The sequence below is a fragment of the Semicossyphus pulcher genome, unplaced genomic scaffold (genome assembly GCF_022749685.1).
Source record: "Semicossyphus pulcher isolate SPU_LCO1_2020_fin unplaced genomic scaffold, fSemPul1.0.p SCAF_10, whole genome shotgun sequence".
In the NCBI taxonomy this organism is placed as follows: domain Eukaryota; kingdom Metazoa; phylum Chordata; class Actinopteri; order Labriformes; family Labridae; genus Semicossyphus; species Semicossyphus pulcher.
In genome coordinates, this window is record NW_027211604.1 from 6,370,799 (window position 1) to 6,382,940 (window position 12,142).

Below are 12,142 nucleotides of genomic sequence, written 5' to 3' on the forward strand. Positions count from 1 at the left end.
CAGTCGCCCCCTCTCCACAATATTTCACAGAAGAGTTAGAACAGAAGCAGGACGAAAGCGTTTGTCCTGCTTCTGCGCCGTCTTCCTAAAATAATTTACAGAAAAAGCTGAAATCACCGGAGCTGATGACAACGTGGAGATGAAAGTTGATTTCTAAGTATTAACAAAATGGTACTCTTGGTCATTGTGATTACTTTTAAAATCTTTGACTGAAATAGTTCAAGAATATTTTACCTGTTTGAACCTCCCTTTTAAAATGTTTGTTTCTCCTGTCAAATATTTGAAGCATCATTAAAAGCAATGTGAAACCTTTATGTCATCATCAGGGTTATGTTATTAAAAAGGCCCCAGAAGAGCCCAAACAATGTTTTCTGGAGTTGTCCCATCATGACCAGCAGACTGACCTTTTTGTTTGACACTGGTGTCTTTTACTCTGGCACCACCCAAAGGCCAAACATCTTATTTTCCCCCACTAGTGGTAAAGATCAGAACAGCAAAGTTTTATCTCATAATTCCAGTTGTCAAGGGATTTTATTTTGCTGGTGTGTAATGAGCCGTATGGACTGGGGTGAAATAGAAAGACTTTTAGCCTCTATTAGTTTTTTTTACCCAATCGTGGATCCCTTTTCTAACTTCTGCCAGTTGTATACATTATTAATGTGAATCTTGAATTCAAAGTATGTTTTAAGGGTAAAATTCGATGTTTCTCTCCGTATCTCTGCCTGTAAGCATCCAGACCTGAAAAAAATCAAACCTACAGCAGACCTACAGGCAGCAACATCTGGGACTCATCTGAGTCTGAAATCGAACATCAGATCTTTAGCTTTGAGCGTACTGCAGGTTATCTTTTCTTGTGGCTGCTAATGAGCAGATAACGAGGATTTCAGAGTGAAATGATCATTCATTCTGGACTCCTGATGCGCAGTCAGGAGGACCAGCCGTGCGTGTAGCGCTGTTTCTGAACGTCTCCTCCCCTGTTTCTGCAGTGTTACTGCTTTTCCTTCTCGCTCATCGTTTCTTGTGCCAAAGCTGCCCACCGCAAGAGTAAGACAAGACTTCCATTTGCATAACACCACACTCCTCTTTCTTGTCTGCCACCATCCCTCTGCTTGATATCCATCTTGTCCAGATTGTACTGTGTGGTTTGCGTCCGCTCAATCCCTCACCATTCATTCACGCCTACTCTCATGTGCAGTCCTGTTTGGTTCTTTGCGTTCTTCTGCTCAGACAGAAAAGCAAGGGAATTTTTCCACTCTGTTATTTTCCGGACAGAAAAACACCCTGAAAGCTCTTTTTGAATTTGAGTTGTGAAGAATTTCTTTCTGCTACAAGCGGGGCGAACGAAGACAGAGTCAGTAATGTTATTTATTATTTTACGCATCAACAATCGCACGTAGCCTGGAGAGGAAAAAAGCTGAAAACGCGTTGTGGGTCTTGAAACATTACTTAGCCTTGCGGGAGATGTCGCCGCGATAGTACGAGGAGAATTTAAGAAGAGGAACTAATCCGGCTGTGTTAAGTTTGCTGAGGTAGACTACCTGTCAGAAGGGGGAAAAGATAACGAAGAAGCACCGTGGAAAGCTACGCGTCATTTCCAAGACACCAGCGCAACAAGCCAACACCATTACACCAGCCTGCTGTGTGAATGGCACACGGGGTGTCTTCCTCTGTTGAACTGGTGCAGGGTATCCACGCTGTGACCAGGGTCCAGCTGACATTCACGGCTTTCTGTGAGTATCTGTGGGACTGCTGTGCGCACCAAATGGACCAGTCTATTTGTCCCTCATGCTCAGCGTGCTGATGGGATAATCGGCTTTTTTCCCCTGCATCTGTAGAATCCAATAATCAAGCTGTCTCTGAAGCCATTTCCAACTTAACATTTTCAATGTTCTCTAGTCTGCAACAGTGATGTTTTTATCTGTGTTACCACTCCAGCTGCTAAATATACTGGCACACACTCTGGCATTTTATCAGCTTCCTAAAACTAATGTGGAATCATTTCCGGCTTGGACTAAAGGTAAACTCTCTTTACATTTTGTTGATTTGAGATCACCTGTCTTTTTACAGAGCGATATGAAAGATAAGTTTATCTCCTGAGGCCACAACTTCCACACTGAGCTGACTCACCAACAACTGCACCCAGGTGAGTAATGCAGTTTGATACTTTATTGAAAATATGAAAAATATGAACTGAAAAAATACACCATGTTTCTGCTTGAGCATCTTGGTTTTCCTCCATACTGCTCATACCTGCATGCACACACAGTGATGTGTTTAGTGTCATTTTTCCCTCTGATTCCTCTTTATTTACCGTGCTCATGAGGTCTGAAGGTGTTGTCTGCTACCAGCCAGTCCCCGTTTTGTCTTTCCACATTGTTTCTGTTTCATTTTCCTTCTCTTTGTTACACTCATAACTTCTCATATCCAAGGCAGTGCAAATGACATTTATGAGGCGTCTCATTACAAATTGAAAATGCCATCATTTGACGGGGAGAAAAAAAAACAGATTCTCTCATAAAACGAGCGCTTACATCAAAGTGTGACTCATTATGTACAAGTGTTTACTTGCCAACCTGAGACCTCTGCTTTCCAAACAGGAACACATTCGAGGATTAAATAATCATAATTGCATTTGGGTCAGAGGGTGTGTGATTTTTTTCAGTATTTGGATATATTTGGAATTGTTAAAGGTCAAATCAGAGATAAAAGAGTCGTATCTTGTTGGGCTTGTCAGAAGTTGATGCCGGATAAATGTGAGGAATAAATTTGAGGCTGTTAATCAAGAAATGAACCTCAGCGATGCGGAGGGCTGTGGTTTTTTTATTGAGTCCCAGCAGGGGGGGTTGGATTCTTAGAATTGATGAAATGTCTCCAGAATGACTCTTGATTGTGAATTATTAAAGTTAGGTGAAAACTTTCACTTGAAAGTCTGAATCCTTTCAGGAAACCAGACATGTAGCTCCAGTGAAAAGTTTCTGTAGCTTGTTAGCTTGTTGCTACCTGGAGATAGTGAAGAATGAGTGTCACTAAACAGTGTGTGGCACCATTAGAGCATCTTTTCTCTCTATAGTACTGTTGAGAAACGTGTTTATTCCTGCATCCTTAAGCAGTCGGAGGGCTTGCTTTTACCACAGAAACATCACCCACTCAAAATTTGTGCTGGGTTGAGTGCCAGATGAAAGCGATTTTATTATTTACTGGAAGGAATGGATGATACCACACGTCACTGAATGTTTAAATGTCTTTAAATGACGTGATGCGCACAGCCTGGTCCTCTTGGCTCTGACATCACGGACATTTTCATCTGAAAGCTTTCAAAGCCTCCCTGCAAAAGGCATTTCTGAGATGTCTTTGTTGAATGTGGATGAAACATCCTTTGAAAAGCAGGCGGAGGGTCACATGTTTCCTGTACCGCTGTGTTCCTCCTGCTTGTTACAGGAGCCGCTGTCCATGGTGCTGATCCTGCTGATGTTCTCCTAAATCCCCTCAGCAGACAGGTGTTGAGCTGTTGCGGAAGGCTGCAGTTGTTGGTGGAGGAAGACAACCTGCTAGTATTTTATTTATACGCTAACTAAAAAAAAATGACAATTTGATTTCTGCGTCTGTGCTGCACACTTCACCCTGATCTGCAGCCTTGATGGAAAACGTGCACTCCTGTTATGCAGGTCAGAGGGAAGATTGCAGCTTTTCTCTGCTGCATGTCAATGAGAGCATGTGCTGTACATAAAGCATTGTCAAATCACTTCTGCCGGAGGTAGGCAACCTATTTTTGAGATGGTGTTAAAATTTTAATTAGGAAGCATCAGATTACATTCCCTGCCGTTTTTCGCTCTCTTTCCCTCTGTTCACACTGATGCAGATGTTGAATCCTCTGAACAGCATCGATGCTGCACTCTCTGAATTGTTCACTCAAGCTGCTGATGGCCGCACTGCTGCCAAGAAACCTCCGAGAAATGACTCTAAGTTATCCCCTGACATAGTTTTAATGGCTTATGTAAAATGGAGACAAAAGTGATTGCTACATTTTTTAGCATAAAAAACGACATTACAGAGAGGAGTTGAGAGGCAGTCCACACTTTCACAAGAGACCAGGATTGTTTATCCTTTGAAAAATCTTATAATAACTCTATCAGTAGGTCTGAACTGCAGGAACAACTGCTCTGCTCTTGTTGTACTCATTGTCAGGAAGGATTATTTTTGGAATCCCATCGAACTTGACTGTACATGGTGGACTGAGTCACTTTTTCCCTCAATACTACAGGTGCAGAGGGTAACATTTCTACTGCTGCTTAGCGCAGAATGACCACATTACATGTGTGGGTGTTTGACAGGGTAGTTCAATACCAATGAGTCAACGATAAGTAGGTGCCAATATTTCTGGCTTTCTAAACTCGGACCAACCAAAACGTTGGATCCCACGTCATTTGCATACCAAAGTGTATGCCTGTGAGTACTGTTGTGATGTTATACCTTCGCTCATAGAGGTTATAAAAAGGATAGTTCTCAACCTCTAATGAGGAATCTGACGTACTGAATGTGCTCTTCCTTGTACAGACATTCACATGTGACGCGGAGTTCCGAGGAGACTTCAAGCACCATCGCGCTGCCATGTTCCTCCACAAGCGAGTCCTGAATTTCGCTCCAACTCTCACACCATGTATGTTCATCCCCGTTCTGCTGGTCCTGCTCCCCGGGGTCACACATTTCTCCCAGGGCAGCGCCAGCCACGATGATGCTGAGAGCATACCAGGCAACTGCTCCAGTGAAGATAACTGCTCTGATGGCGTGGTGCTGCCCATGTGGAACCCCCAGAACCCTGCAGTTGGCGACAAGGTGGCACGTGCCATTGTCTACTTTGCAGCCCTCATTTACATGTTCCTGGGCATGTCCATCATCGCAGACCGCTTCATGTCTTCGATTGAGGTAATCACCTCCCAGGAGAAGGAAATCACCATCAAGAAGCCCAACGGGGAGACGACCACGACTACCGTGCGCATCTGGAATGAGACGGTTTCCAACCTGACACTGATGGCATTGGGATCATCTGCACCAGAGATCCTGCTGTCAGTCATTGAAGTGATCGGCCACAATTTTGAGGCAGGATCTCTGGGCCCAAGCACTATTGTGGGCAGCGCTGCATTCAACATGTTCATTATCATCGCCCTCTGCGTCTATGTGGTGCCGGAAAACGAAATACGCAGGATAAAGCACCTGCGCGTGTTTTTTGTCACTGCAGCCTGGAGCATGTTCGCCTACGTCTGGCTCTATCTCATCCTGTCCGTGTTCTCCCCTGGAGAGGTGGAGGTCTGGGAGGCCGTCCTCACCTTCTTCTTCTTCCCTGTCTGTGTGCTGCAAGCCTGGATTGCAGATCGGCGCCTGCTCTTCTACAAGTACGTCAATAAGCGCTATCGTGCTGACAAGACCCGTGGCATTATCATCGAGTCGGAGGGAGATGCCATGTTCACCAAAATGGACTTGGAGATGGACGGCCAGGGTATGAACTCCCACACTCACCCCAAAGAGGCTCTGGATGGGATGCTGGAGGGAGTGGAGGAAGGTGGAGGGAGCGCAGAGCAAGATCAAGAGGAAGAGGCCCGACGTGAAATGGCTCGCACTCTGAAAGATTTAAAACAGAGGCACCCGGAGAAGGACATGGAGCAGCTGATCGAGATGGCCAACTACCAAGTGCTGGTCCAACAGCAGAAGAGCCGGGCCTTCTATCGCATTCAGGCCACTCGCATGATGATCGGAGCCGGCAACATCTTGAAGAAGCACGCGGCGGACCAGGCCAGGAAGGTGGTGAGCTGCCACGAGGCCAGTGGGCAAGAGGAGGATCCCAACACCATCTACCTGCAGTTTGAACCCTCTCACTACCAGTGCTTTGAGAACTGTGGCTCACTTAAGCTGTCAGTGAGCCGGCATGGAGGGGAGAGTGGCTGCACTGTGAAGGTAAGAAGGAGTAATCACATGAATATTAGAAATGCAGAAGGTCAATTCAAAATCAACTTTAAATGCTTGAGGCATAAAGAACATTAATAATTCAGGTTTTGTTCTAGCTCCAGAGTCTAAATGTTTAATAAAGTGTCTCTCTCTGCTTGTGCCACACAGGTGGACTACCGGACGGAGGATGCGACTGCCAACGCCGGCTCAGATTATGAGTTTGCGGAGGGCACTCTGGTCTTCAAGCCCGGTGAGACGACTAAAGAGTTCACAGTTGGCGTTATTGATGATGATATATTTGAAGAGGACGAGCACTTCTACGTGCGCCTGAGCAATCCGCGTATCGTGCACCGAGCTGAGGTCTCCGTCCTCGAGCCGAGCTCCATCACCTCCAGCAACAGCACCGTCGGCCTCTCCCCCCACGTTCCTCCGAAGGCGGCGCTCGGCAATGCTCACACGGCCACGGTTACCATCTACGATGACGACCATGCCGGCATCTTCACGTTCGAGAACAACTCCACGAGGGTCAGCGAGAGCGTCGGCAACATGCAGGTGAAGGTTCATCGGACGTCCGGCGCGAGGGGGAAGGTGGCGGTGCCCTACCACACCGTCGAGGGCACCGCAAAGGCAGGAGAGGACTACGAGGATGTGTCCGGCAAGCTGGAGTTTCAGAACGATGAGACCATGTGAGTGACAGCTGTTCTAATAAGTCATGTTTTGTTGTTGGTTCTCATCACTTGATCAAACATCCCAGCCCACATGTTGGTATGTTAAACAGTCCTGATAGATTACTGTGAATTATCTATTCTGGTAAAGCATGAAAGGACTATTTTCATGAGTCATAGATACGTTCACTCGGAGAAGTTCAGATCTTCCAGAGGGTTAGCGTGGGAGGATAAGAGGATATAATTGTGAGGAAGATAATGAAACATTGTGGCTGATGTGAAGAAGAAGGAGAAGCTTTCTGTGAATGAATTAACATGCGGCCCTTTTGGGATTTCTGTCGAGGTTACATGGGAGTTCACTGTAATGAACTCCACTGCAGAGAAACAAAGGAAGTGTACGAGTAGAGGAAAGAAAATCAGGCAGGTGACTTCCACAGCAGGGAGGAAGGGATGAGGGTTGAGTAACAACTGAAACAGGTGCATGCGATGAGGCCTGTGTGATAATCTCAACAAAAGGACTGATGGATGCGCCTCGGAGAGGCACATAAAAAGAGCAGAGAAGAGAGTACAGAGAGAGCGATGAAAGTGTGATGTTTTTCCAGCTTTTCTCTTGAAACGTGTGTGTGGAGTTTTTGGCTGAATGATGAGTACACTTGTAGTTGTTGTTTCATGATGTGCTGAGCAAAGGACCTGGCAATTATCCACAGCTTGGAGAAAGACAAAAAAAAACTGTATCAAGCTCATCGCGAAATGATTTACAGCAACACCAACGGACGAAACAAAAGGATAAAATGTGTCAGATGAATCTGTCTGTGTGAGGAGCATTTTCAGGGCTAGTGTGTAGGTGTATTGTGTAGGTTGGCTGAGTGGGAGGAAAGGCAGGTGAATACATGGTGTCCAAGAGAACGCAGATCTCCATATTTGTCTTTTGTTGCCTCGCTTTGCAGGTGAGATTTGAATATATTTGTCTGTGACTGTTTCATTGTGCACATTTATCGACGTTCTTCCTTTTTAAACGTGCTTTTCTCTGTGTGCATTTTTAACGCCGTCCTTGTGTACGCCCCTGCGCCGAATCCACTTTAAACCCACATCAAACAAAATGTCGCTCCAAAGGGGGACTCAAAAGAGCTTTCTTGAGCATCCGAAGCAATTAAAGAGAGTGAGGAAGGGTTAAAGGAGTGTCAAAAGTTCTCACCAGTGCGCAGACAGCCTCAGAAGCTGCGGTTAATGAGACAATAGTGCATTACAATATGAAAAGAGAGGCTGGCAGCTTGCATCTGCACTCAAATGGAGACTGAGCAGTAGATAAAATCCTCACCTACTGAGCCAAGACTGTGTTTATCTGACTGAAGCAAGCTGACAGCGACACAAGCATCTTATCGGGAGTCCTGCTTCCTGCTTTTGCAGCAGGAGAGGAAGGACTGTGGAGAGCAGGATCCAGCAGGGCAGGACAGTTTGCTACCAGAAAAACCAATGAAAAGAAACCCCAAACGCAACGGGAAATGCCAAAGCTGCGCTCAGCTGCTCCTTTGAATAGCAAAGAAGGACTTAAAGGGGAATGCGGGAGCACTCTGATCAGAGGTAAAAAGGTTTGAGTCAGATCTTGAGCCAGGATTGCCAGGTCCAGATAGGTCAAGTCGCAGCAGTGTACTTATCTTTTTATCCAGCTGAATTTTGGATCTAAGATACACCTGTTGTCAGAGGGTTATTGTTAAAGGTCAGCACTCGTGTCTATTCTGCACACAAAGGCATTTATCAAAGCTGGTGAAGAGCCATCGAGCCAAAGTTCCCCAGTTGAACAGATATTTTAAGGGCCCACTTCTTCTGAAAGCTCACATTTTATTCCTGCTGTATGCTACTCAGATGCTCGAGTCAGGATGAATTTTTTATGAGGTTGTTTAATTTGGAGCGTTAAGTCTGTCCTGTTAAAAAATGTACGTGAAACTCCATCACTCTGTCTTTGCGTCATAATCTCAAAGCATTTTGCTTGTGTAAGTACATATTTATGCATGTATTTGTCTCTGAGATCGTTGCGTTGTAATCTTCAGGCATTACCGGGTGTTTTAGGTGCCTATCTGCGTGTGTATTTTTGTCTTTGAGCAGACGTGCTTGCACACGCTCTGTGTTAAATGTATATCTTTTCTTTCCACTGCTTAGCAGGCTGCCAAAGTTCATCCTTCAAACAGAGCTGTATTTTCTTACCCGAGTGTTTCCCTGGGCGTGCAGGACAAAGAGCTGACACTTGGCAGCAGGCCTCCAGGCAGCTCTGCGTGTGTGTTTGTTACAGTGTCTCTGGCTTTGTGTACATCTGCCTGTCCCTGTCGATGTGAGAGCTCGCAGAGCATGCAGAGGAGGAAGGCAAGTTTTAAAGCATTTTGACATCGAGCCAGGAGGAACAGTTTAAAATCCAGGCGTGCAGTTAAATAATAATTTACCATCTATTCCTGCACTGCAGTAAATAGATTATGATGTACAGACACAAACCTTGGAGCCAAAATAAACAGGCCGACATAGAAAAACTGCTTTTACATTCTGTGTTTATGGATTAGCAGAAGATCTGCACAGACCCTTTGATGCTCGTTTGTAGCTTCCTCATGTATCTGTTTTTGTTGCCGCCTCGAAATTTGAGGCACTATACACTAGTTGAGGCCGAGGTGGATAACGGGGGCAGTTGCATAAGCCTAGATAAAAGAGATGTGAGGAGATCACCTCTGAAAAGGGAAATCAATACTCTGATATTCTTTATTTCTCATGCTTAATGTAGTCAGGATCCATAACATCCTGAACTTCCTGCCAAAAATGGATAAAAGCGGAGCAGCAGAGTCAGGGCTGGGTAGCGCTCACACATTTAGAACAGTTAAACCTTTCAAGAAAGGAATAAAAGGTTTGCTCCATTTAAGAGGCACTGATAGGCTTCCTTTTTTGAAACATTAATTCGATTGACTGCTGAAAGGAATTCATTATGTTCCATTGTTATTTTGATATTACAATGCCACGCTTTTTATCCACACTAGCAACATGGTCCACCACTTTGGTCTGGATCGAAATATCTCTGCAACTATTAGACGGATTACCATTTCTTTACAGAATAGGATGTGTGAGGATTTGGTGGTTTGGACTTTGAAGCATCTCAACGTTGTTCGATCGGAAAGGCAGGAAAGACACTCATTGTTTTCAGTTTGGGGTTGTAATGACTTCTCATGATAACTTCTCCTCCAGCGCCCAGTAGGGTTGAAATTGATAATTTGGGTAAAATATGAAGACAACTACTGGATTGATTGCCATAAAATTTACAGGCCATGTCTTACAAAATACAAATTTTAATTGGTCGTCGTCTGACTCATCGTCTAACGCAATCCTGGGAAATACCATACCATGGAAATAAGCGTATCTAATGTACAGAATGCTACCACAATAGCGCACAATGTTTTTCTTCCTTTCAGGCTCATTATAACTGATGATTAAAGGATTCCCACACTACTGTCATAAGGTCAAAATGTGTCCAACAACGCATTCCCATTAGCCTCGGATGTACCCGTGTTTAGCGCTCATTAGCAAATATAAGCATGCTAACACGCTGAACTTAGATGGTGGACATGATAAACGTGATTAGAGCTTGCTAATAAAGTGGGTCACACTCTGCGTTGTGTAGTGTAGAAGAGAGAGAGACATACTTTCAGCCATTTGTTCCCCACACAGCAGCGACAGCAACTGTAGTTGTGAAGTACCAACATTTCACAGGGTGTCTCTCACATTCCTGCGATCAGCGCCTTCTCATGGAATGTAACGTTCTCATGTAAATAAATTAATTTCCCATAAATTAACATACCTGTAGTTTTGGAGAAACAAAAGATTCACCGGGGTTTTCTCGCACACTGGCACAGTGCCTATGTAACATCATGTTTAAAGTGCCTAAATGTCACGTGCTAGCAAACAGCCTCAACTGTACAGTCAAGCATCCATACTTCCTGTATTATCCACAACTGTGTCACGGTTGTAGTAAAATAAAAAGGTCAAGGACCCAGTAGCAGACAATGGTATTTATTAAATAAAAAAAAAACTAAAATGCAGCAAACAAAGGCTTACTTTCCAAAGGGTACAGGCAAACAAAATCCAACAGCCAAAAGAGGTCCAACAAAACAGGAGAAGAACAACGGCTGGTCAAGAAACACGGAGAGCGATGAGGAGCAAGGACTCTAAACTGACCATGAGACAGGGCAGCACAGAGACTAAATAAACTGAGGAGGTGAGGCTAATCAGACACAGGTGAGACAATCAAGGGGCAGGTGAAAACAATAAGGGCAGGGCACACAATCAAACAAGCGGGAAACACCCAAAGGCAGGAAGTGGATCATCACCATGAAATACAAATGAAATGCAGAACTACAGCAGACTAAGTAGAACATGGAATACACTAAACACAAAACTAAACAATAAGAATGACAACAGGAGACAAAGAGACCAAGTAAAATAATATCTGAACCCCAAAATACAAATCAAAAACATAACTAAACTAGAATAACTCATGGCAAACAGTATTCCTCTAAGTTGACTTAAATTAACATTGAATGCAGAAAACATATTTACATCCTTGCATGTCTACAGGACGTTAATGAATAGAAGTGCTTGCGGAAATGCTAACCCACCTCCTACTAGATAAAAGTGTGTGATTCAAGCTATATAAAACTCTTTTGAATGTATAGCGCCCTGTTCATAACATAGCGTAACAACATCAGACTAAATGTACGTCAGAATTTAGCTCAAAGCATCCTTGTACATAAGTTTAGCCACACAGACTTGCTAGCATGACTCTAGACATTGAGCCTCCAAATACACCTGGTATTAGCATGTTCTGACACGTTATCCTGATAAGGAAAAAAGGGTTCTGCGTTACCAAAAATTAAACCCCCTTTGCAACTTGTGGGTTATATTGTCAGGACGGCGTGTAGCCTACTATACGTCTACCTTTAAATGTATTGACTCTACTGTCATTGCATAGCCTCGTTTATGGCCCATAATCTGTAACTCTGCAGCCTAATAACAGGAATGACAGCTGCAATATAACCTTTACAGCTCTTTATTATACTAACAATCTGACAGTGAACTGGGCAGAGGCATACAGTGTTAGGCACAGCTGTTTCAAAGACCACAGTACAACACGGGCTCTTAGTCCCACCAGTGTTGTAGAGCTCTGTTTAGCTGCAGATGCTTCCTCAGGTTTGAAATCGAGCTTCACAGCTGACAAGAACTTAACCTCCAGACTCAACTTGCATTTCACCGTCATGTTGTTCTCGTCCCTTTCACCGAAAAATTCAAAATAATGTGAATATTTTCACGAAGTAAACGCTGTCCTCTCTGACATCTCGCTCACTGAATTAGCTAGCTACGGATGCGCACTGACACGACTGTGTTTACCCTCTGCTGGTACACAGCTACCTGCCAAGAAGCAGGAGGGAAACAGAAACAGAGCTTTTCTGTTTTTTTATGGCGAAGGAAAAAGGAAATACAGAAAATCCATTTCCAGTAACAGATTACCT

The 12,142-nt window shown here is 44.3% G+C and overlaps 1 protein-coding gene across 2 annotated transcripts in view; it reads left to right on the forward strand.

Annotated features, from left to right (window-relative positions):
* Positions 1-946: 946 nt before the first annotated feature.
* The window catches only part of slc8a4a (solute carrier family 8 member 4a), a 28,275-nt gene continuing 17,079 nt past the window's right edge, over positions 947-12,142 (forward strand). Inside the window, exons 1-4 of one of the 2 annotated variants that reach the window (XM_069667830.1) lie at positions 947-1,044; positions 2,068-2,143; positions 4,555-5,949; positions 6,109-6,626. In XM_069667830.1, coding sequence (XP_069523931.1) covers positions 4,609-5,949; positions 6,109-6,626 — 1,859 coding nt within the window. In that variant the 5' untranslated portion in view covers positions 947-1,044; positions 2,068-2,143; positions 4,555-4,608. Of the gene's footprint in view, positions 1,045-1,165; positions 1,731-2,067; positions 2,144-4,554; positions 5,950-6,108; positions 6,627-12,142 lie in introns of those variants that run through there. The other variant, XM_069667823.1, reaches the window with a different exon arrangement.